The 22,348-nt window shown below is 43.2% G+C and overlaps 1 protein-coding gene across 4 annotated transcripts; it reads right to left on the bottom strand.

Moving 5' to 3' along the window:
* Positions 1-1,133: 1,133 nt before the first annotated feature.
* On the bottom strand, positions 1,134-21,930 carry LOC6593406 (chaoptin). 4 transcript variants are annotated; one of them, XM_026987865.1, is made up of 6 exons: positions 21,629-21,929; positions 13,319-13,463; positions 7,382-7,492; positions 3,862-7,138; positions 3,405-3,607; positions 1,134-1,382 (listed from the first exon to the last, which is right to left on the bottom strand). In XM_026987865.1, exons 1-5 carry the CDS (start codon positions 21,927-21,929, stop codon positions 3,428-3,430), a joined length of 4,014 nt encoding a protein of 1,337 aa, XP_026843666.1. In that variant the 3' UTR covers positions 1,134-1,382; positions 3,405-3,427. The 4 variants fall into 4 exon arrangements, with proteins under 4 accessions (XP_026843666.1, XP_026843668.1, XP_026843667.1 ...); XM_026987867.1 differs by lacking the exon at positions 1,134-1,382 and adding an exon at positions 3,739-3,765 and having other exon boundaries at positions 2,634-3,607; positions 21,629-21,930; XM_026987866.1 differs by lacking the exon at positions 1,134-1,382 and adding an exon at positions 2,634-3,334.
* Positions 21,931-22,348: the final 418 nt, after the last annotated feature.

Below are 22,348 nucleotides of genomic sequence, written 5' to 3'. Positions count from 1 at the left end.
ATGGAGAAAGGCGGCGTTTTTGGGGAAGTCCGTGTACACGGGCAAACAGCTCGTTGGCAGGCAGCGCTGTCTGAAATGCAATTAAGTCGCATCGACATGCAATCTCCGGCAACGGGGTGGAAGAGAGTCCCGTCCGTGCACCATAAAGAGACTCGGCAACACACACACCCGTACACAAAAGTCTCGCGACCACACACTCCTGACGGGAGTGGGAGATGAGAAAAGCCTTAAAAGCGCTGAAAGGTTTCAGTTATCCCCTCAAAAAACAAAAACAAAAAAAAAAAGAAAGAAAACCACCAAACACACACAAGAAAGAGAACACACAAGCTGCAAAAAAGGGGAATCCGGCTTGACGAGTCGGGAAATACCCTCAAAGGAGCCTCCAAAGGAGAAGACTCGCGGCATAAATTGGTATACGATGGCGGAAAATATGCCTGTCCGTCCTGTGACTGTTGTAATGAAAGAAAGCAGGGAACCTTTTCGATCATTAAATGGGACTCAAATATAGACAAGCTAAGACCCAGAGTCACCCAATTTCTATACTTCTTTCTAGGATTTCGGTTAAAGATGACGATTACTATTGGTAGAAAGATTTATAGTACAGTTTCCAGCAGAAAAAAGTATTTAAAGAGTTTTTGAGATGACGGAAAGCAAGATTTAGATCCAGAGTCTCATTTAATAATAAACCCCAACATTAAAATAGTTTCCAGTGCTAGAGATTTAGTACCAAAATCATTATCTTACGCTTTCTTTAGAGACTTTGATTTTTTAGAGTATCAAGTTTTGAATTTAAGACCCTTTTTCCGCTTTCAATATATGAATTTTTGAGTGCATTCCACGCGTTTTCCCCTCTCGCTGCGAAACTTTCAATTGTTTCAACTCACTTACCAATCAATTCCGGGACAAAGAGTATCCGCCGATTGCAGCAGCTGCCACGCAGGATTGCAGGAGGCAGGCTGCAAGGGCAGCTGGTCGTAGTGGGTCAGGGAGCAGTCAACACACAGGATCTAGTGGCCAAAGGAATGCACTCATTGGAACACTTTGGCCCGCCGATAATCCAATTATGGGCCTGGCCAGGGGTTCCATAGCCGCGTGCTGCCTCCCTCTCGGCACACATACATATACAGACATACGTGGTATAAGCCGTGGTCCTTGCCTGGTTCCGTGTTTTCTTTCTATGGGGTTTTATGGCGGCGCAACACCTGAGGCAACCGCGTCGCCCTCCCATAATTTGCGGCAACTTATTTCGCCCGGAGTCAAGTTTCACACTAAAATGTGTAAAAGGGTCAACAGCTGCAGGAGAGACCCAGTCGTCGGTGCAGCCGTAATCCTTATTGGTGGCGGCGGCGGCGGGAGGGGGGCTAATCTCTGGGGTGTCTCGCCTGATGGGTAGGGGATGGAAAAAATAGTACACTGGGTTACTCGTGAGTGAAATATTCAGTGAGCAAAACCCAACCGATACCATAACCAATTCCCATTAGCGTGAAACACAAAGGGTTAATATTTCTAGCATTTTTTGTTTTTATATTTATTTCATATTCAATTTTTCATTCAGTATTCGATATTCATTTTCAGTTTTCAGTTTTTATTTCTTTCGGGTTTTATTTTTGTTTTTGTTTTTCACTACTTTAATTTTCTTTCTCCTGTTTTTATTTTTGTATATTTATCTTCTTCTTTTTTTTGTGTTTTTATAGCTGCTGTAGATTAATTGAAAAAACCAAATAACAAAAAAAAAGAACGAAAAATTGAATGAATAAACATAATGAAAATTCCATTCCATTTGCTATATGGTTTATATGTATGTGTATGTATGTACAATATTATTTTATAGAAATTCCTTAACGTTTTTTTATTCGAATGAAATTTCAGTTAGAAAAAAATAATTCATTACCAGCAGCTTTTTGTGTGTCTCTTTCTGTCTGTGTGTGTTTCTGGCCATATTTCATTTACCACTTTGTCCCATTGAATAGTTTATTTATTCAATATCATTATTAATATTATTATTATACTTGTGCATTTTGCATCATCGTCGTGTAAACAACTACAATTAGTATCACGATTGTCATTGTTGTAACAAAAAGAAAATAAAGAGGGGAAAAAAACATAAATGCAACGAAAAAATGTAAATCCATAAAAAGAGTTGGGAGAAAAACTCGATTACCTCTGCATCTGGGTAGGGTCTTTTCTCTGGCTTTTTTTTTTGTGTTGTAATTTATTTCGCATCGCTTGAAAATCGCTTTTCTGTCTGTTTCTGTTTCTGTGCGCGACACGATTATGCTTTTCATTATTTTAATGATAACTATTCAATTTTTATGCTCGTATGTGTATGTATTTTTTTTTTTCCAACCTTTGCCCCAAAACTGATATGTACTTATATATATGTAGTGTGTGTGTGAGTCTGTGTGTGTGTGTGGGTTAAAAATTGACTGCCCGCAAAAGTAGGCAAAAATTTGTAGTTCTAGTTCTGCTGTTAGTTGTGCACTGTTCTCTACGGTTCGTTTTAAAAAACAATTGTTAATTGCTATCCAATAACGGCTCATATTTATCGCCATAGATATATGCCTCAAATCGTATATATATATATATATATATAGATTTATTATAGTTAATGTACTTATTGGCCTTGACTATGTAAATTGTAAATTATATGCAAATATTTGTAACTAGAATTCGTTTTGTTTTTCCGTTTTGCTCCTTTAAAAATAGTTGTTTAAACTATTATTAACAACTTATGGCTCTAGTTCGGATCTAAAGTGTTGATTAACTATTCTCTAAGTGTTTGTGTGTTTGTGTGTGTGTAGGAATCATCATATGTTCGCTGGTGTGTGTGTGTGTGTGTGTATTTATCTGTGTAATCAATTGCATTAATTACCATTTATGTTGGCCAAGACACAGTCGTCATGCACTGGGCGGAGAACCTCGCGGGAGGATAATAATTTTTGGATAATTAACAAAAAGTTTCGACAACTTTATTCGGGAGTATTGTTGTGCTTGGAAGTCTTTGAGCGGAAGAAATGGTTTTTAATGAGCATCTCAATGAGTTGAGTTTATCGTGAAAAGATGAAGGAAAATTGAAATCGAAGTCCCTGCCCGGCACATGACTTGTCCCACTAATTATCTGTTTATATGTATGTATATTGTATGTATATATATATGACTTTATTGAATATAAAACTTATCAATTACGAGTGGACATAAACCGATTTGCTTGTCATTCAATTGTTTAGTATATTTATTGTTACGCGGGCCCTCTCACCATTAGCTAAATCCCAGAAATTCGTAGCTACCGATTAGAGTTAGTGTTTTATATATATATAGTATATATATTTAGTATCTACATATCATACAATCAATTGTTAGTTGAGTTACTTCAGTTGAGTCCTCCACCTTCACACACAACTTACTTGGCCGGCAACTAGAGCCAACATCAAAGGGTCATCGTCGTCATGATGGGCAGCAGCAGGGCCATGGCGAAGGACAGCAGGAACAGCCGCTGGCCGGAGCTGCTCAGAGCACTCGCCTGGCACAGCAGATCCTCGGGAAAGATCTCCAGGATGGGCAGATGACGACCCGACGTAGGATCGTGGCAGGTGTTGGCACGGGCGCGCTACAGGAAAGAGTGGATACACGTCATTAGACAGGGGGGACAAGGCATATTCCATGGAAATGTGAATGTAAAGATAGTCGCACAAAGAAAAATAATGAATATTCCAATGAAAGATATGTGCAAAAGCTTACGCGCATATCGGCAATCGATAGGGGTAACTTTTTCCCGAAAAAAAACCAAGATTTTCCATTAACAAAACAACATCAAAAGAAGGAGAGTGTTTGTGGAGAGGGTGCATCAATTACCGCACTCACCTGAACCATGCGCTTCAGGTCATCCTTTTGTATGACCTTGATCTGGGCCGACTCCCGCAGCCATCGTCGCAGCCAGTGGCCGAACCACACCAGTCCGCACTCGCACTCCAGCGGATTGTGCGAGGTGATGAGGCCACCCATAATGCTGCGAGTGCCCACGGCATCCCAGTAGCTCTTGTTCGGATAGAAACTATCGGCGGCCAGAGCATTGATGCGATTGTGTGATATGTCGATGGAGAGATGCGGCACCTCCCGGAGCGTGTAGAAAATCCCCGGCGGCAGGTCGGAGATTCGGGTGTGGGATATCTTCACTTGCAGCCGCTGATTGCGGGCGAGGCCCGTGAAGACATCGGGCGATATGGTCTGCACATTGATGCCGTACAGCTCGACGAGTCGCAGTTTCGTGTTGTTGGCCAATTTGGCGAAGAACTGCGCCCCAATGTTCGGCTCCAGGCAGTGCACTCTCAGCTGCTGGAGTCCCGGTATTCTGGCCACAATATCGCCCAGATTCGCATGGGAGCTGGCATGGAGTTTGCGCAGCGAACGCAGCTTGGAGAAGGCCTGCGGATTGGACACCTTCACGTCGAGGATGTTCAGCTCGGACAGATGCCGCAGGCTCACCAGATCGTGCAGGGTAATGCGTCGCAGGGGATTGTGGGCGAGGTCGAGGACCCTCACCGAGGGCGGCAGATGCTCGACGGCACAGCTGGCATTGATGAGCTTGTTGTGGGACACATTGACGTGTCGCAGGTGCCGCATCGAGCCCAGCGGCGACAGCTCCTGCAAGTAGTTGCCACTCACGTCCAGGTACGAGAGCAGCGGCATCTTCAGCGGCGGCAGGACATACAGTCCCATGTGATGGAGACTCAGCTTTCGGAGGCGCGGCGTGTGCACGAACACCTCGCGCAGATTGGTCGTGACCAGCGGGTTCTGCGACAGATCCAGGTTGGTGAGATTGTTCAGGAAACTGAAGGTGTTGTCCGGCAGGATGGTGATGCGATTCCGGGCCAGGCTGATGTCGTAGAGGAACTGCGAGTTGATAAACATCGAGGCATCCAGGTACTCCAGATTGTTGCGGGACATCTGGATGGACCTGAGGGTGAAGCCAATGTCCGTGAAGGCCGGCACGGGCCACACGCTCAACTGATTGTCGGCTATGTCGAGGAACTCCAGGCGCGTGTTCATGAACACCTCGCGGGGCAGAGCTCGCAAGCGGTTGGAGCTGATCTTGAGGATCCTCAGTTTCCTCAGATTCGAGAACTGTTCCACCTGCAGCTGGTCCAACTGATTGTGGCTGAGGTCCAGTTCCTGCAGGCTGTTCAGGCCCTGAAAGCTGCGGCGCCTCAAGGAGGTGAGGTTGTTGTAGGCGAGATTGAGGATCTCCAGGAATTCCAGATCACCAAACGCATGGCTCTGCAAAGCGCCCAACGAATTGTGGGCCAAATTGAGGAACCTCAGGGTATTGGCCAGGTTCATGAAACTATCCGACTTGGCCACGTGATTGTGGCTGATGTCCAGCTGGTAGATGTACATGTAGCTGCTAAGCTCATCGTCGAAGCTGGAGATGTGGTTGTGGCTCATATTGAGGCGCAGCGGAGTCGTCGCATTCGACACGTAGTGGAAGGACTTCAGCGACAAGGAACACAGCTGATTGTGCATCAGATCCAGGGCGGCCAGATTCGGCAGGACTGTGAAGGCCGCGTGCGATATGTTGACCAGCCGATTGTGGGACAGATCTATGTAGCGTAGGAACTCCAGATTGTGGAAGGCGTGACGCGCAATGGTCCTCAGACGATTCGACTGGAGGTTCAGCGTCTGCAGATCCCCCAGATTGTGAAAGGTCTGCGACTCCAGGTGCTCCAGGCCATTGTAGGACAGCTCTATCTCCACCAGATGGCTGTGGACATCGGGCATGAAGAGACCGCGGGGCAGGGCCTTCAGCTGATTGAAGCTCAGATTTATGTAGCTCAGCTCCCGCATTTGGGCAAAGGACTCGTTCGAGATGCTCTTCAGATTGTTGTTGTCCAGTCCCAGCCAAATGAGCTGCGACAGCGGCAACAAAGCGTCCAGCGGATCGAGACTCTCCAGACTTCTGGCCGGGAAGACGGCGAACGAGAGCTCCAGTATCTTCAACGATCTCGAGACATTCTCAAAGACCAGCGGATGATGGATGGTGATGTCGTTGAAGCTCAAGCTGATCTCCTGGATCTGATCGAGACCCGCAAACGAACCCAGATGCAGATGCGTGATCTTGTTGTTGCGCAGCAGTATCGTCTGCAGATTACTGCCCCACGAATCGACGGCAAATATGCCCTCGGGTATGTCCGTGATCGAGTTGTAGCCCATGTTCAGATACGAGAGCTGTGTGTAGTTCTTCAGCCCCAGAATGGGTATCATGCTGAAGTTGTTGCCACTCAGGCTGAGGACTCGCAGATTGTCGGTGTAGGAGGGCAGGTTGACCAGCTGACTGATCTCGTTGGACGTCAGATAGAGGTACTTGAGGCGATGCAGCGAGGATATGGCCACGGGCACGGTGGTCAGTCTGTTGCGCTCCAGGTCCAGGTATTCCAGGGTATCAGTCAGGCCCTCAAAGGCAGCCGGGTGCACTCGGCTGATCGCATTGAAGGCCAGCACCAGATGGGCAATCCCCGTGGCCTTGAACACTGCCGCCGGCAGCTGAGTCACGAAGTTCTGCTCCAGATTGAGCGCTCTCAAATGCACATCCGAGTAGTTCTGCTGGAAGTAGTCCGACTCGAGGCTCTCGATGCAGTTCTGTCCCAGGTCCAGGCGCTCCAAGTGCATGCGCAGCGGCCGCACTTGCAGCTCCTTCCACTGCACACTCTTCACGAGATTATCTCTCAGACTCACGATCCTCAGGCCCGGCAACTGCTCAAAGAGCTGCTGAGGGAAGATGGTCAGCAGGTTGCTGGACAAGTCCATCGTCACCAGCGATCGCGGCAGATAGTTCCCCGACACGTGGTAGATCCTGTTGTTGGACAGGTCCAGCCACAGCAGCTTCTGCAGCTGCTCAAAGGGCCGACCCAGGGCCGATCGATCCCCGGAACTGGGCGAGGGCTGATACAGCGAATTGCCCGCCTCCTGGCTGGTCTGCACGGCAGCCAAGCTCGAGGGCTGCGAGCTGTTGTCATTGGGGGCGCTGAGCTCCAATGAACCGCCATTCGGGGACACTTCGGTGATATCGTTGTCCGCCAGATGCAGAGACCGAAGTGTGTCATGCTGGGCCTCCCAATTGCCATCCAAGGTGGTGATGTGGTTGCTATGGAAACGACGAGAAGTAGAATACAAGTCAATAGAAAACTACAGATTAGGAGGCAAGCCAACCCCCGGCTCACTCGCATCTCTCGCTCGCGCGGATATGAGTTAAACTTTTTTATATAATAGACAGTTATATTCAGCTCTACGCTCATGCGAGTATGAAATCCATCTCTAAGAACTAGTCTGAACTCTCAACAATCTCAGAGAACTTCCCCAGGAAGTGCCCCCCCTCTATTCCACTTACCGTTGCGCCACTAGTCGCGTGAGTGAGTGCAATCGCTGAAGTGCCTCCAGGGGTAATTGTTGCATCTTGTTTCCTGAGATATCCAATGTCATCAGCGAATGTGTCATCGTGCTAAAGTGTGAGATGCAGATAGAGAACGTGGGTGAAAGAGATGTACATATATATGATTATCGTACGAGTGCTAGTGGCGGTGGTGGGGCAGGGTAATAGTTATCAAAAATATATATAATGCTTGCAAAGTTTGGGCAAAACTTTTCCAAAACTATCAACAGTTTCCGCTTCTGCCTGCCGCCCCCCCTTGGGTGCTTTGGAAATTGACGTGCTGCCTGCCTTTTGACATATCCTACACACAAGTCGGAAAACAAATATTTAAACTTAATTAACGCGTCGCAAGTCCCCGACCCAAGCGACCCTCTCTCCCAAACACATCCTCGCTAGGCTTCATTAATAGCCATACACACGCACTAGATACACACCCACCTATGGGAGTACCAAACACATCCATCCACACATACATACATAAATACATACATATGGAGAGTGGAGAAAAGAGACAGAGTGTTTTTGGGGTGAAGCGACGACCTCAATTATGAAAACCACGAGGTTTTCCAAACAAGCCCCACAGCCTCCTCCTCCTCCTCCGCCCCAGCCTTTTCCACCTTCCATCTTTTTGTAGTTTTTGGGGTGTTAGTGCTGGTGCTGGTTGTAGTTGTAGCTTTGTAGTCGTCGTCGTTGTTGTTGTTGTTGTTACTGTAGCCGGACTTGTTGTTTTATGCGACGAAGAATCAAACGCAAAACCAAATTTTTGCGGCTCGTTGTCGCTCCCACTTCTGTGAAATATCCTCCATCTCTCTGGCCGCTTCAGTGGTCGTCGCTTTTCATTTGCTGCTACTGTCCCTTCTCTGCTCCAGGCTCTTCCCATGCACTGGCTACAAGGTGTATTAAATAGAGGTCCGAAATGGCAACCAAAACTTGTTTTCAGACTACGATCTTGTGGATGTATGCAGAAAAAGACTAATAGGTTGACAGTTCGGCTCTGATTCAAGGTAGATTTTGTAAGAGGTAAGACAGTCTTAGAGACTAGTCTTATTCAGCATTAGGTTTCTGGGTGGCAAACAACATCGTACATCGGGTATTTATATCGGCTTCGTTTCTTGGTTACGAGCCACATATTGAATATTCCGCTCAACCGAAAGTGCTGATTGGTAAGAGGGGACCTGTGTACATATACGGGAAATCTCAAAACTCTAGTTGTATTCAGCATTAGGTTTTTGTGTGGCGAACCAAATCGTAGACAACACAATTACATCGGATATTTATATCGGCTTCGTTTCTACTCCGCTCATCCGAAAGTGCTGATTGTTGCCATTGCCAAAGAATGCCCACATTGTCTGAGCCACAAATTGAATATTCCGCTCATCCGAAAGTGCTGATTGTTGCCATGGAAAAGGAATGCCCGCATTGTCTGAGCCACATATTGAATATTCCCCTCATCCGAAAGAGCTGATTGTTGCCATGGACAAGGAATCTCCATCTCATCCGAAAGTGCTGATTGGACATGCCCACACTGTCCTGTGCTCAAATTCAAACCTGACTCAGATGGCGTCACCTTTCTATTCAATGCACCTTGTTCTGGCGCTACCTGCTCTTCTCTTTCTTTTTGTATCCACTGTCGGTGGTTAGCGGCTGTTTTCGGTTTGCGTTTTGGTCGCCATTTGCCGGTTGTCGTTTTTGTAGTTGTAGTTGTAGTTGTTGTTGTTGAATCTCCAGTCCAGTTGTCGCTTTTGTTGTTTTTCTTGTGGTCAACAACAAGTTGCGTGTATGCGTGCTTCGGTTTTGAGTAAGTGTGCGTGTGCGTGTCCATATGTGTGTGTTTGTATGCGTTTGTCATCAAAAAGTCTCCCAAGTAAATATAGGCAACATTGTATGGGTCTACGAGCAGCACATGCGAGTACATAAGTACAACCCAAGAAGCCGAGGGTTAATTCAAGTTCTTCAAAACTACTTGCACCCAAATGGAAGGACATGAAAGTGGAATTGTACTGTATCTGGGAATTCAATATTTAAGCTCATATCTGGATACAATTCTACACCTGTAGGGCATTCATTGAACATTGAATATCCATTTCTTTTGCCTGTTTTCTCGTTCGACCCTCGCTACCCATCAAACTCCCTCTCTCTTTCTCTCTCACACCCATACTGCGGGCATGTCATTCAGAAATGTATATGAAATAAGCGGACAAGTGCGCATTTAACGGCACTTTGCCACCGAGCACGCAACAAGCACGGAACAACAAACAAAAATACATTCGTACATGCATGCACACACACATATGCAGTACAGTTGTGCGTGTGTGTAATTTAGCAACATTGCATTGTAAATTATTAATTAGCAATTTTTGAAATACATAAGTACTTAAATATTTATGAGAACTTTTCCATCTGGCGTAGCCCACAGCCGAAACGGAATCGAGTCACCTCCTGAATATGCCTTTTATGGGTATTGTAAAGGTATACAAATATACCACATATGCATACACATGTATATACATACGTGGGTATTTACTATAGGTGCACATTCAACTTTAACCAGGGCCTGTTTTTGCGGTCGGAACCGGAGAGATGCTCAAACACGTGTTTGTTTAAGGTCCGCAAACGCAAATAAGCGGGGAAATCCTCTCAAATTATATTAACTTTGATGGACTCACCCAGATCCGTTGCCGGACTTTAATAATATTCAATTAAGAGTGTAAGTTGCCACAATAAAAACTTTAATTTAATTCAAATATTACTGGTTTAAGGCACACATTTAAAGTAAATATAAAAAATTAATTTATCCTGAGGGCATTACGAGGGAAACTCTAGCGAGCCGAAATACGGGTCATATTTTCAAGCAAATAAAATAAAAATATTAAAGTGATAAAAATTAAATCCTATAAAATTTCAATTTAATTTTAAAGGCGGTTTTAAGAACTGTCAAAAGATTACCTAATGCGTAGCCCTTAAAGAACTCATTAGCATATCCATAAAAAATGCCATCTTTAAGTAATTTGAATGAAAATAAAACTTTTCCAATTCGTTTAAATTTTCAGTGAATGCTGAAAGGAATGAACAAACATAAATACATACATACACACATACATATGTAGTCATGTACACCGAGAAAAATCGAATCTTAAGATCTTTTTGAGTCTTGCAATTTGTGATTTAAATTGGATAACCTTTACCTTGGCTCCATCTCGAGAGTCGCGAAGAGGTGGCTTCCTCTCTTTTCTCGCCTGGCCTCTGCTCCGTGAAACTAGCCCTTGAAACAGTTTCTGTAAGACGGATTTTCCCCCAGTGTATTATATGATTACATATAATCCGTTTCCATGCAGTATGATATATTTTTTGCCGCCCAGAGCACATTTATACTTGTCCTGATCTCTCCTTCTTACTCGAGTGGAGTTTTCTTCTCGTTTTTTTTTTGTTCCGCTGAACAAACTTTTTGATTAACTGACGCCGCACTGGCTGTGGCTGTGGCGATGGCGATGGATGATGAGATGTTAGAGAAACAGGGAGCCGGAGCCGGAGCCGGAGCAGGGGCAGAGGCAGGAGGCACTACTAGTAGGTAGATGGCACTGTGAGGATGGGTAGGTTTTAAGCACATTTGCCAGGTTTATGAGCATTAATTAGTTTGATTTAAATTCTTAATGTCGGTGGAGTGTGTAACCGTGTACCACAGATAGTCTGTCTGTCTGTCTGTCTGTCTCTCCCTCTTATGCTCTTTATGCTCATCCACTCCCCTCCGCCCTGTCTCTCCGAGAACTGCAAATAACTGTTAACTGTGGGCATCCATTTAACTTTACTAACGTTATGCGTATGTGTCTGTGTGGAGGGCGGCCGCATGTGGTTAAGGGGCGTGACCCCAACTCCGGTTACCCTTTGTGCTCGTTAAAAAATTTTCGCGTTTCATTTTGCAGCAACAAAAAAGCGCATAAGAAGATGGAAGAGTAAAAACAAAATATAACAAAAAGGAAAGGAAAACCCAAATGGCTGCCAAATGCGGTCGACTCATTCCCTCTCCTTCCCGCCACCCCACCAGTCTCTTTGGCCATCTCTTTCCCACAAACGGTTAGCAGAGGCATGGAGTTCGGGGTGGGCGAGGGGGTGGGGCAAAAAAGGGGCACGTCACCGACGACTCGGTCAAATGCCTGATGCGTTGTGAGTGCGCGTGCGGCATCATAAAAAGCTAACGAAATATGAGCTTGTATTCACTGTACTACAGTCAGCACAACAAGCACATTTCTCTGACGGGCGTGTGTTAACTTTCTCCAAAGGGTATCCTTGGGGTTAAATGGTTTTGTAATCGAGTTATTCTTCAAATAAATATGTGAAGGGGAAAGAAGGGACCCGATCTACCCTTCCAGATCGATGAGTTCTTTGAGATCTTGGGATCGCCAAAGCTCGAGCTTATTCTGTGTAATACAGGGATCTCCCAACTAAATGTTCCTGATAGAAAAGTGTCTCTAAGAATTTCCTAAGATGATAAGAGGATGGGAGTGAAGAATTTTCCAATTTTTCATATTTCCAGAATTATCGCAAAATGCTTTTATAATCAGAGCTTGTTAGAACTATTATTTTTTTTAATATAAAATATTTATTTATTTTTTTAATCTAAATATTTAATTTACAAATATTTTATAATTTTTTTTATATCCATTATAATTTTTGTAATAAAGTTAAACAAAAATGTATTTCTGATTTTTTTTATAAAAATATTTTATTTACAAATATTTTATCATTTTTTTTTATATCCATTATAATTTTTGTAAAAGGTTAAAAAAATGTATTTCTGATTTTAATGAGAAACAAATTTTATATAAAAATACTTTATAATCATAAAAAAAATTAATAAATAAAAATCATTTATCAATTTTTTAAATTTGTAACAATAATTATATTTTTTTTTTTTTAAGTAAAATTACAAATTGAAAATAAAAATTTAATTACTATATTTTTTGAACGGGAAGGTGTCTATCGTAAAGTAATATATATTTGTGATCTATCGTTTATAGCAGTTATTAATATAATAAAGTGGCAGTTTTTATCCTGATTAGATCCTTTAAAACCCCGCCAGGAAACGGTTTGAAAAGCAACAGACAGGACGAATGATCCAGATGAATGAATATACCCAAAATGCAGTCGGAAATGACATTCCCTACACCTGGACACGTAATACCCGTCTGTGTAATTAACCAAAGTTAATTTACAATGAAAAGAAAGGTATTTTTCTTTGAAATTGCAGTCTTTTAGAGTACAAATACTTTCGGTCCTGGCATATCTTTAATTTTCTGCTCTCGCTGGCTTCTCTTTGCACACGTTTTTCTCTTTTTGTGATTATTTACACTCAAACAAATAGCGCTTGAAAGTTGTTCCTTCCGTTCTTGTCCCACGCTCTCTCTCTCTCGCCTTCTCTCTCGCTCGTTTTTGTTGAATTTTCCCGCTGCGTGTGTGAGTTTGCATTTCCCGCTTGCATTTTCAGCCTGAGTGCCCCACTGCGAGCCATTCTCCGCGCAGCGCGCCCAAAATCTACCATCCACCATCCCACGCACACACATCCCAGAGCGCCGCCCCCCCCACGCTTTGTTAAACTTAATTTTACGCCTTTTTTACAACTTGCAGTTTTCCGTACGAGTGTAAAAAATATACAAAGCGCAAAAACACTCTTTACTCTTCAGACACACACACATGCCGCCGCCATATACCACACTCCACACCTCACCTCATTCTTTGGGATGAAAAACGGGTCATAGGCTCACTCGCTTTTAGTGGGTAACCTGTCCTGTCATCATTCCTCTATGGAGCAGGACCAGGTGCATGTGTGGGGGGTTCTGGGTCACCCATATGAGTCAGCACTTTCCCCCGTTCGCCCCCGTTTTCTTCTTTTACACTCACCTGAAACTCCGCTCGGATATGTCCTGCAGCTCGTTGTCGATTAGCTTCAGTGTCTTGAGGCGCAGTCCCTGGAATGTCTCATCGTCGACACTCTGCAGATGTGTGTTGGACATTTCGATATACCGCACGCTGCTGTGCATGAACTCTGTGCGAAACCAAAAGATAGCAGATAGATAGATGGGGAGATGAGATGGTGGTTAGAACGTTAAGTACATAGAGGGAGAGCTGGGAAATTGGAAGTGGTTGGATATTGGATATAGTCCTGAGCACTGGCGTAACCGCCACAAAGTGAGAGCGCGAGAGAGTCCTCGCAGCGATGAACCAACCATCAGTTCATCATTCAAATTGATTTTAAACGGCATTCGAAGCGCTTGCCATAAAAGAGGGAACACCCAGTGTACCAGGACGTGTAGCGACCCCCCATCTATGGTCCATCTTTCCCTGTCTAACGATGATGGCTTTTGTTTTGGCAGTTTTGATCGCCGACGCGTTAAGGCAAATGGGTCATCAGCGTGGCATCAGACAATGGACCGAGCGGGGAGGAGTGCACACCACGCTCGCCATATTCGAGCGCCAGCGGCACAGGACCCGGATGAGGACAAAGCCGGACCAGGACAGCCGGCAAGCAGCAGGACAGCCGAAACAAATTCCATTTCGTGTCTATGGCCAAAGACAGTGACATCTTGCTGGCGTATAACAATGAATCTTGCCCGTACTCGATTCGCTCGTTTTATTAAATTTTTATGGGCCAATGGCCAAATCGATTAGGAAGTTAACCAAAATGTTTTGAATGCCACATGAGGGGATGTGCCATGGGGGAAGAGCGAAAAAATTCAATTGCCCTTCGGGATTCTCAATTATTCATGAGAGCCGCAGAGAGAGTGAGAGAGAGCGAGCGAGATTTTGGGCCATATTTTGAGTTTATGAATGAAACCCATAAATGAAATTCTATTTAAAAATTGTTACCCCCAGAGCAGTTTTCTGCAATTTTACCCCAGAGCCAAGCGGAACTTTATCAATTGAAAACCAAACCGCACTAAAGTTCCATCAGAAATCAGTTCCATCAGCGCACTATTGGCACTATTAAATATTCCACGCAGCAGGAAACAGAACAAAAAAAAACATATGGCAAAAATAGGCAAAACATTGAGCGATTGAATTCTGCACTTTCTGTGCCATTGAATATTTATAAGAAACAATCAATTGTTGGTCAGAGATTCTGTTGTTGCTGCTGCTGGCTTTATTGTGTGGCTTTTTGATTTTTTACTATGTGCATTTTTTATTTTGGTTTGAACTGATCAAATTGATGTTTAATTATTTCGCTCCGCAGTCAAGTTTTGCGCCACGGTTTTCGCTTTTTGGTTAAACATTCAGTTCATGGCCACATCAGTCAGTCAGTCTGTCAGTCTGTCAATCGGCCGTGTGATACAATCTGTGCTCAGTCGGGCATTTCGCTTTGACTTTAACGCGGCGTATCCACGAGATACGCAGATACAAATTGGAATACCCATGCATAATGTATGCGTTTGAAAACCTGCTAACTAAAAATGGATATCCATCTACCATCCCCCCCGCCCTCCCCCCTTCTCTGACCCCATCTTTCACTCACTCAGTCACTCACTCTCTCTCTATCTCTCTCTCTCTCTAAAAAAAAAGCCGAAAATGACAATTCACAAAACAACGAACCGACAAAAAAGGAGGAAATTTTTCAATTAAAAGCGAAAAGTGCATTTTCATGTTGCACGTCAGTTGCTCTGCCAGTGCTGCGGCGTTGCCCCCCCACACCCCTCGCACTCGCACACGTATTCTGAGCAGAGCGGGAAAGACACGTCACGCCACTCGGGAAGGACACAGCACTACAAATAAAAAAAAAAAAAAAAGATATTTCTTCTATGATGGAGAAGATCTCCTGCTCCGACTGTATGCCCACGGCAGGAGCATACCAATCCACTCCTTCATGGAATGCTTAAGGTAAGGTCAGGCCATAATTTAAGTTGACAAGCATGACATGGAAATTCCCTTCGGACAGTCGTAGCGGCGTTACCATAATCAGGCTAAAACACATGGTCACCCTTGGTTGCCCTGTCTTCCTCCCTCCCCTCCCTCCCTCTCTCCCTGGTCTCTGTGTGCGTGTGTGTGTGCGTTTGTCAGGAGTTCCAATTTCATGTGAGGACTCGCCTTGGGTGACCAATTCCTTTGAGAGCAACGCCATCCACGCTTCAGGCACTCCAAGGACTCCCCGGGAGTGCTGCTCTCTGTCAGCTGCCAGCTCCTGCTCTCAGCTCCTTGCCGCTGCTGCTGTGGCCCCTGTTTAATTAACACATGCTCAACGAATCGTAATTTAATTGCGGCGTTGATGTCTCCCCCGGGCCCCCGGCTCCCCGGCTTGAGTCACATAAAAATTGAGGACCCTGCTCTGAAAGGGGGGCAATTCTGGGGAAATTCATTAAAAACCAGTCTGAAACTTATTTTATGTGCAGACGCTACTAAATAATAATTCTAAAGAATTTATTCATTAGAAAAACTCATTTCAAACAATCAAAAGTTGCTCTGCGAAAGAGAGGATTTTTATTTCTTTGGTGGACGCGAATGACGTTCATAATGAGAGCTCTGCTCTGGACAGCTCCCAGACTTTGACTTTGACAGACACTAAACGAAACTAAATCAAACTCCACTTAACTTTAAACTTCGATCTTCCATAAGTTATGGCTCTCTTTATGAAAGGGAATAGATGGATGTACTTTAAGCACAAAGATCAAGATCGAATCGCTGACAGGCTTTAAATGGTGGTTTCCCTTTACAGCAGACACCATGTGTCGATGTGTACGCCCCGTACACACGTACGGCAAACATATATTTTAGGTGGTTGGCCCGCCTACAAACAGTAGTATAAGCACAAAACAGAGCCAGCTTACATCTTAATTACATATCGCATATTAATACAATATTAATCATACGCCCTGTTGACACGCGTGTGCGCTCTCGCCCTGACCCCAAGAGCAAGGACCCAGCAAACACGTGGCCAGGCGCATTCGCCATGCAAGTCAAGCAACAATATATCCATATAGGAATATACTATATGGATGGACAGACGTGTACATATATCCGTTTATATAGGGTGTGTGTGTGCATATCTAAGCTGTTGTTGCCAGTGTTTTGTTATGAGTGGACAAACCAACCCGAAGAACCAACACCAACACCAACTACAGCACATATGGCGTTAATAAACTTCTACTAGTCCGATGCCTGAAGGGCCAAGAGCTGAAATGAACTTTGGGGGGTGGAAATGGGGCTGGCGAATGGGGAATGGGGTGTCGGAGTATGGATCCACTATGGCCACTGTTGGAGCCACCATCCGTCCATCGTACGTTTGGCTTGTATTTTATGGCCTCAAGTCAATTCTCTGACAAAATGCCAAGCATATTTATTTATTTACTCTTGCTGCCAGGCAAAGACCACTCTCTGTACGTTGTCGCCTCCACGTTTCAACATTCAACATTCACGTTCAACGCTCTCGTCTCTCGTTTTGCGTCACTTGCCAAGTGTTTATTCAACTCCCTCTCCGGGCCAACCATATACATATACATATACATATATCCGGGGGCGGGAGTGAAACTTAATAAAACAAAAAACAAACAATAAAGTGTCCGTGAAGGGAGAGAGAGCGAAGGAGATCCAAGGAGGAATGCCTAACGAGCTGTGGACACATAAAAATCCAACAATTATCTCATCAAAAGTTTCCACAAATATACATATCCATGACTTGAATTAAATCAAAGTGAGACAAAATAATTATACAAATAACAAAAAAATTCCCCAAAAAATACCGTATCAATTTAATTACAGACTTAATAAAGTAAACAAAATACTTTTGACCAAAGAATAAAATTTAAGTGTAAATAAATTTATCAGAAGCAAAACGAAAGACTTACATAATTATTGAAATAGTTATAAAATACTTGCCAATTGCTATATCAAATAACCACGAAAGGAAAAGCCACTCAAAAGTTAAAATAGTAAATAATATTCGTAATCAAATGTGCAATCTTATTGAAAACTTTACGTAAAGCTAAGCTGTCTGTCTGTCTGTCCGTAAAGGCTTACATAATAACGAAAAGATAATAGTTTTGTTGTGAAACTCTTTAGACAAACAGCGAAATATTTTCAAATGTCAAATGGCAAAGTATTTCCTAATTGTAGTATCAGCAACAGTCAAGGAAGGCAAATAAACAAAATAATAAGCCAAAGAAATATTTGCAATTATTTTACACTCGCAATAAGGTTTTATAGTCTGTCCTTAAATGCTATGGCAACAGTCGAGCAATCTTGGCATTCAAAATCTATATCTATCCCCTGAACTATTCCTTAATTCCTATTATAGACCGTAATATGTATCACCTAAACTTAGCAAGCTTGTAAATTCTTTTCTTTCCTACTCTCCTTTATTTATCCATAATTCTTTTAGTATCTAAGTGCACTATTAGCAGATAATTGTTGGTTAAATTAATAAATAAATACGGCAGATCCCCCAAGATCAGATTTTTATAATATGCATATATGTATCTGAAATAAGACCGATTGGTCAAAATTGGTTTCCATGAATTTAAAAACATCTATAATGCTCACTTGATGATGAAAATTAATTTTAAGGGAAGGAGTGATTGACAGAGAATACAGCCAGGGCTTATAGCATTTAAAAGAAATATATTTTCATATTTAAATTAAATATGTTTCCTACTAATTGCATATAATTTATTTATTTTTAAGTATTTTATATTTAGATTAAATATGAGCCGTATTAAAAAGACTTATTAATACATTTATATTTAAATCAAAGTAAATACTAATTAATTTCACTATATTTGTATTTAAAATCCGTATATTTAATTTAAATATGGTTTTTAGATAATACTATGCCATTTTCTCGAATAGATGAAGATCTCCCAGACTGTGATCAAATCTGATCATTTTGAGCAGTAATTAAATCAAAGGCAAAATTTTTCAAAAATCAATTTAAGCTTTTAATGCTGAATATTGAGAAATGGGTGACAGATGGGCTAATATTTTGTATATGATCTTATGTCTTAAACCCATCTGTAGTCCCCTTAAAATATGAGAAACACTTTATTCTTCTAAGTAATAAATATTTATAGTTTCTAATTAATATTAATTTGAGTTTTTCCCTTCAATTGTATTTAATTTCATAGCATTTCTGTCTATTTTTATGGAAAAAGCAGAGTCACTCAAAACGATATGCAAACTGTTTGCGAGAGCTCAAAAGGAGTTGAATTTCGAGTCTGCCATTGGACCAATTTCTATTCTATACCTCAACTAAAGACAGCCCTTCGGTTAACAAAAACCTAGACCCCCAACATTGCCAGCCTGTGTGCATGTGTGTCTGTGTGTGTATGTGTGTGTTGATGAAGATTACGTCAGCTGAAAAGTTATTGTTTTGGCCAGGCATTCAGGAAGGGGGCTAAAGACAGGGCAAAACCTCTCCCATAGAGAGAGCGTGGGAATAGGAAGCTTCCATTTATATCCATATAGTTTGTGTCCTGAAGCCAGCAACAAAAAAGCAAAGAAAAAAAAGGACGACACTGGACACAGGAAACGTGCGGCATGTGGGCAAACTGTCGACGTTCATTTTCGTTTTTCGGTTGCTACGAAAAATAGTTTCGGCAGGAAAATTGCGGCCAAATCGAAGAACGTAGGGCTAGCAGCAGCCCAGCCAGGCCTCTGGGCCTCTCAGCAAAATGCTTCTGGCCAAGCGTGAAAATTACCAAGGGAGAGAGCCCTACAGGGGGAGACAGAGACAAAAGAAGGGGCCCCTAAAATGAAACATTAAAAATAAATCTAAATTGCAACACAATCTATATTTTTTTTTGTTTTGTTCATTTGCCCCCATTCTTTCACATGAGCAATGGACAATAGAAATTCAACATTAAATTACGGACATACTCAGGAAGGACCAATCTGCACCCTCTGCATATTTGCTCTGTGTGGCACAGGGAACAGACAGACAGACAGACGGACAGACGCACAGAGAGATATTTTTGGAGAATTTTTAATGAATTTTTCAACTTGTCATTGAGGGGCGCATCCCCTGGTGGCTGCGGCCCCATCGTCTCTACAAGTATTTCTGGGTGCATATTTGTGCTTCCTTTTTTCGGTTGCTGCTGGACCACATGGTGACATACCAACTAGCCAACCAGCCAACTAGCCAACCAGCCAGCCAGCCATCTAGCCAGGAAGTCGCTTCGATGAGGAAGGCGGAGGCGAAGGCGGAGGCGGGGGCGGGGGCAGGGGCCGTGGCACGCAATTAGCCAGGCTGTCAACCAAAGTGTTTTCTGGGTAAAAGCAGAGAAAAAACTATGATTTTCCTTTCTCTCTTTCTGTGACTCTGACTTTCTCTTCGTTTGCATTAGAATTGCTAATTGCCAAAAGTTTTCCAACTGCAACATTTCTTCTGCTGCTCGAATGCAATCGTTGTCGTTGACATCGCCATCAACGTCGACAAAAATATATATATACATATATATAGAGACATCTGCATATTTTGTTGGCATTCATTGAAGGAGTAATTTTGAGTGGTATTAAAAATAAGAAGAGAAAAAGAATTTGATTTTTTGTGTGCTATAGAAAAAGTGTACACATTTTCCATAGAATTTTTGGCATTTAATTATCTATAATATTGGAAAGTTTGCTTATTAAAAACACTATAAAATTATACGATTCGGGTATTGATGAATATATAGAACTAATAATTTAGTATTTCATTTGCGGGCATATAATTAATTTTAATTTTTAATTTGATTATCCATAATATCGGAAAGTTTTTCATTAAGGCAAATGCCAATGCAGATGCAATTGAAAAGTTTTCCATAAGAAGCGAAGGATAAATTGCCAATGCGGAGTGGCGACTCCTCCGGCGAGAGGACCTCCAAACAAGAGACAAACTTTTCAATAGTATTCGTTCTTCCGTTCTCTCTCTCTCTCTCTCTCTCCGGTGCCGCATCCTTCTGCCAATGTCTGGCCAATTTTTGTGTGTTTTGCCAGTCAACAACTTTGTTTATTATTTTGTTTCTCTTATTTTCATTTTTTCCAACTTTTGCGGTAACTTTTTCCCCAAAAAAAAAAAAAACCGTCGAACCGACGACTCTGTGGACTCTGTGGGCGTGTCACAGTTGTTCCGAGTTTTGCGGAAGAAAAGGAACATCAGAAGGTAGTAGAATGCTAATAATTTCAACGCGAGAGATTCTCTCGCACACACACAGAGAGAGAGAGAGCAAGAGACATCGGAATGGAGGCAGAGAAGAAAGCCGCAGCAATGAGCAACATTTTTGTGGGGGCAAATGGAAATGGAAATGGGAAAACGACAATGGAACTATGGAAACTTGCCATTCATTCATTACTTAAAAAAAGAGCATAAAATAATGCTGTAGAAGAGAGTGTTTCGCGACCTTGGAGATACCTACTATGGGGGGAGAAATCTACAAAGTTAGGAGATAAAATATCAACTTTCTTGTATAAGACTTCCTATATTTTTCGAGCTGTTCTTATAAACACTATATTTTTCAGAATTAAGGCAGTCCTCTTTAGTGGATCGTTATGTAAAAAAAAGGAAAAATCTGTAGACAGTATTTAAAATTCAAGTCAGGAAGCTCCTGACTCGCTCTTGTGCTGCCAATCGTGAATATACCCTCACCCTCTACAAATAATGGGTATAAAAAACTACCGAAATTAGCGTGGAATTTGCCATAGCAATCGTTACAGAACTTTGCCCCAAAAGGCACACAACCAGAGAGAGAGACCAAACGACAGACTGCCAGCAAAAGAAGCAAATAAAATGAAATAAAATAAAACTTTATTTTTACAACTAATTGGCAAACTTAAATGTAAGATTTCATTTTGTTTGTGGCCCACGACAAAGCCGTTTGAGGCTTCATTAAAAAATTACATTCTTGCCGCTGCAGGCAGGCATAAAAGCACAAAGGAAAGGACGGGTGACAAAGGGACACCATCGAGGCAGAAGGCCAAAAGGGGACGGGGACGGAGAGGGGGAGGGGGACGGGCAGATTGCTAGCCAGGACAAAACAAAAGTCTTTTCATTACGGGCTACGTGGCCAAGGCAATTTATGACCAACTGGCAATGAAAATATTTGCCACATAAATAAGAGGGGCGAGACAGGGCTCGAGGGGGGGGACAGACACACATTGACAGCCGATGCACAGACACTCACGTGTGGCAGGGAGAATGGGGTGGGGTGGGGTTGGGGCAGGGAGAGTGGTATCTCGTGTCCTGTCTCTTACCTGGAAACTTGTACAGTGCCACCTCGTTGCAATTAATCTCAATCAGGGTGCTGGTCTCGTTGGGCAGCCCGGCGCACTGGCACATCGAGTTGAGTGGACAGGCATAGAGTATGTCCTGCTGCTGGGAGCCCAACAATGCCGCCGATCCTCGGCCTCCGCCGCCTCCTGGCGGCATTGGCGGCGGTGGTCCCCGTGCCAGGACCCTGGCCGTACTCCTCGACCATCGCTGACCTCCGCCATCGAACTGCCAGCAGTGCGTTGAGCTCACCAGACAGGAGATCAGCACTAGGTACAGGTGCATGCTGAAACCAAAAGAAAATAAGGAAGTTCCATTAGCTTCAAATACTCGGCTGAATCAGTGGTTAAGAGGGCGCTTTAAGAAAGACATCTGGCATTGGGGGCAGCACATGGAAAAATCCAGAGTGTAGAGACACCTTGGCCCTCAGGCATTTGTTTATTTGTTGCTGCTTTGCATAAATCACACGTTTGGAAAGCGAAAGCAAATGAAATGGCATAAAATTAACGTTAGTTCACACGCATCAAAGGCGCACAGTGGTTTGGGCTAAGGAAAAAAAAAATAAAACAATCTGTACCTAATCCCATACGTCCAGACAAGCCCACTGCACACAGCACTAGGTGTTGGCAATGCCTAGAGAACGCACAGCACTAGGTGTTGGCAATGCCTAGAGAAAGCGCACAGCACTAGGTGTTGGCAATGCC

The sequence above is a fragment of the Drosophila persimilis genome, unplaced genomic scaffold (genome assembly GCF_003286085.1).
Source record: "Drosophila persimilis strain 14011-0111.01,24,50 unplaced genomic scaffold, DperRS2 tig00000124-arrow-pilon, whole genome shotgun sequence".
NCBI lineage: Eukaryota > Metazoa > Arthropoda > Insecta > Diptera > Drosophilidae > Drosophila > Drosophila persimilis.
The sequence above is the reverse complement of the archived record's forward strand: the minus strand, read 5'-3'. Positions and strand labels throughout refer to the sequence as shown.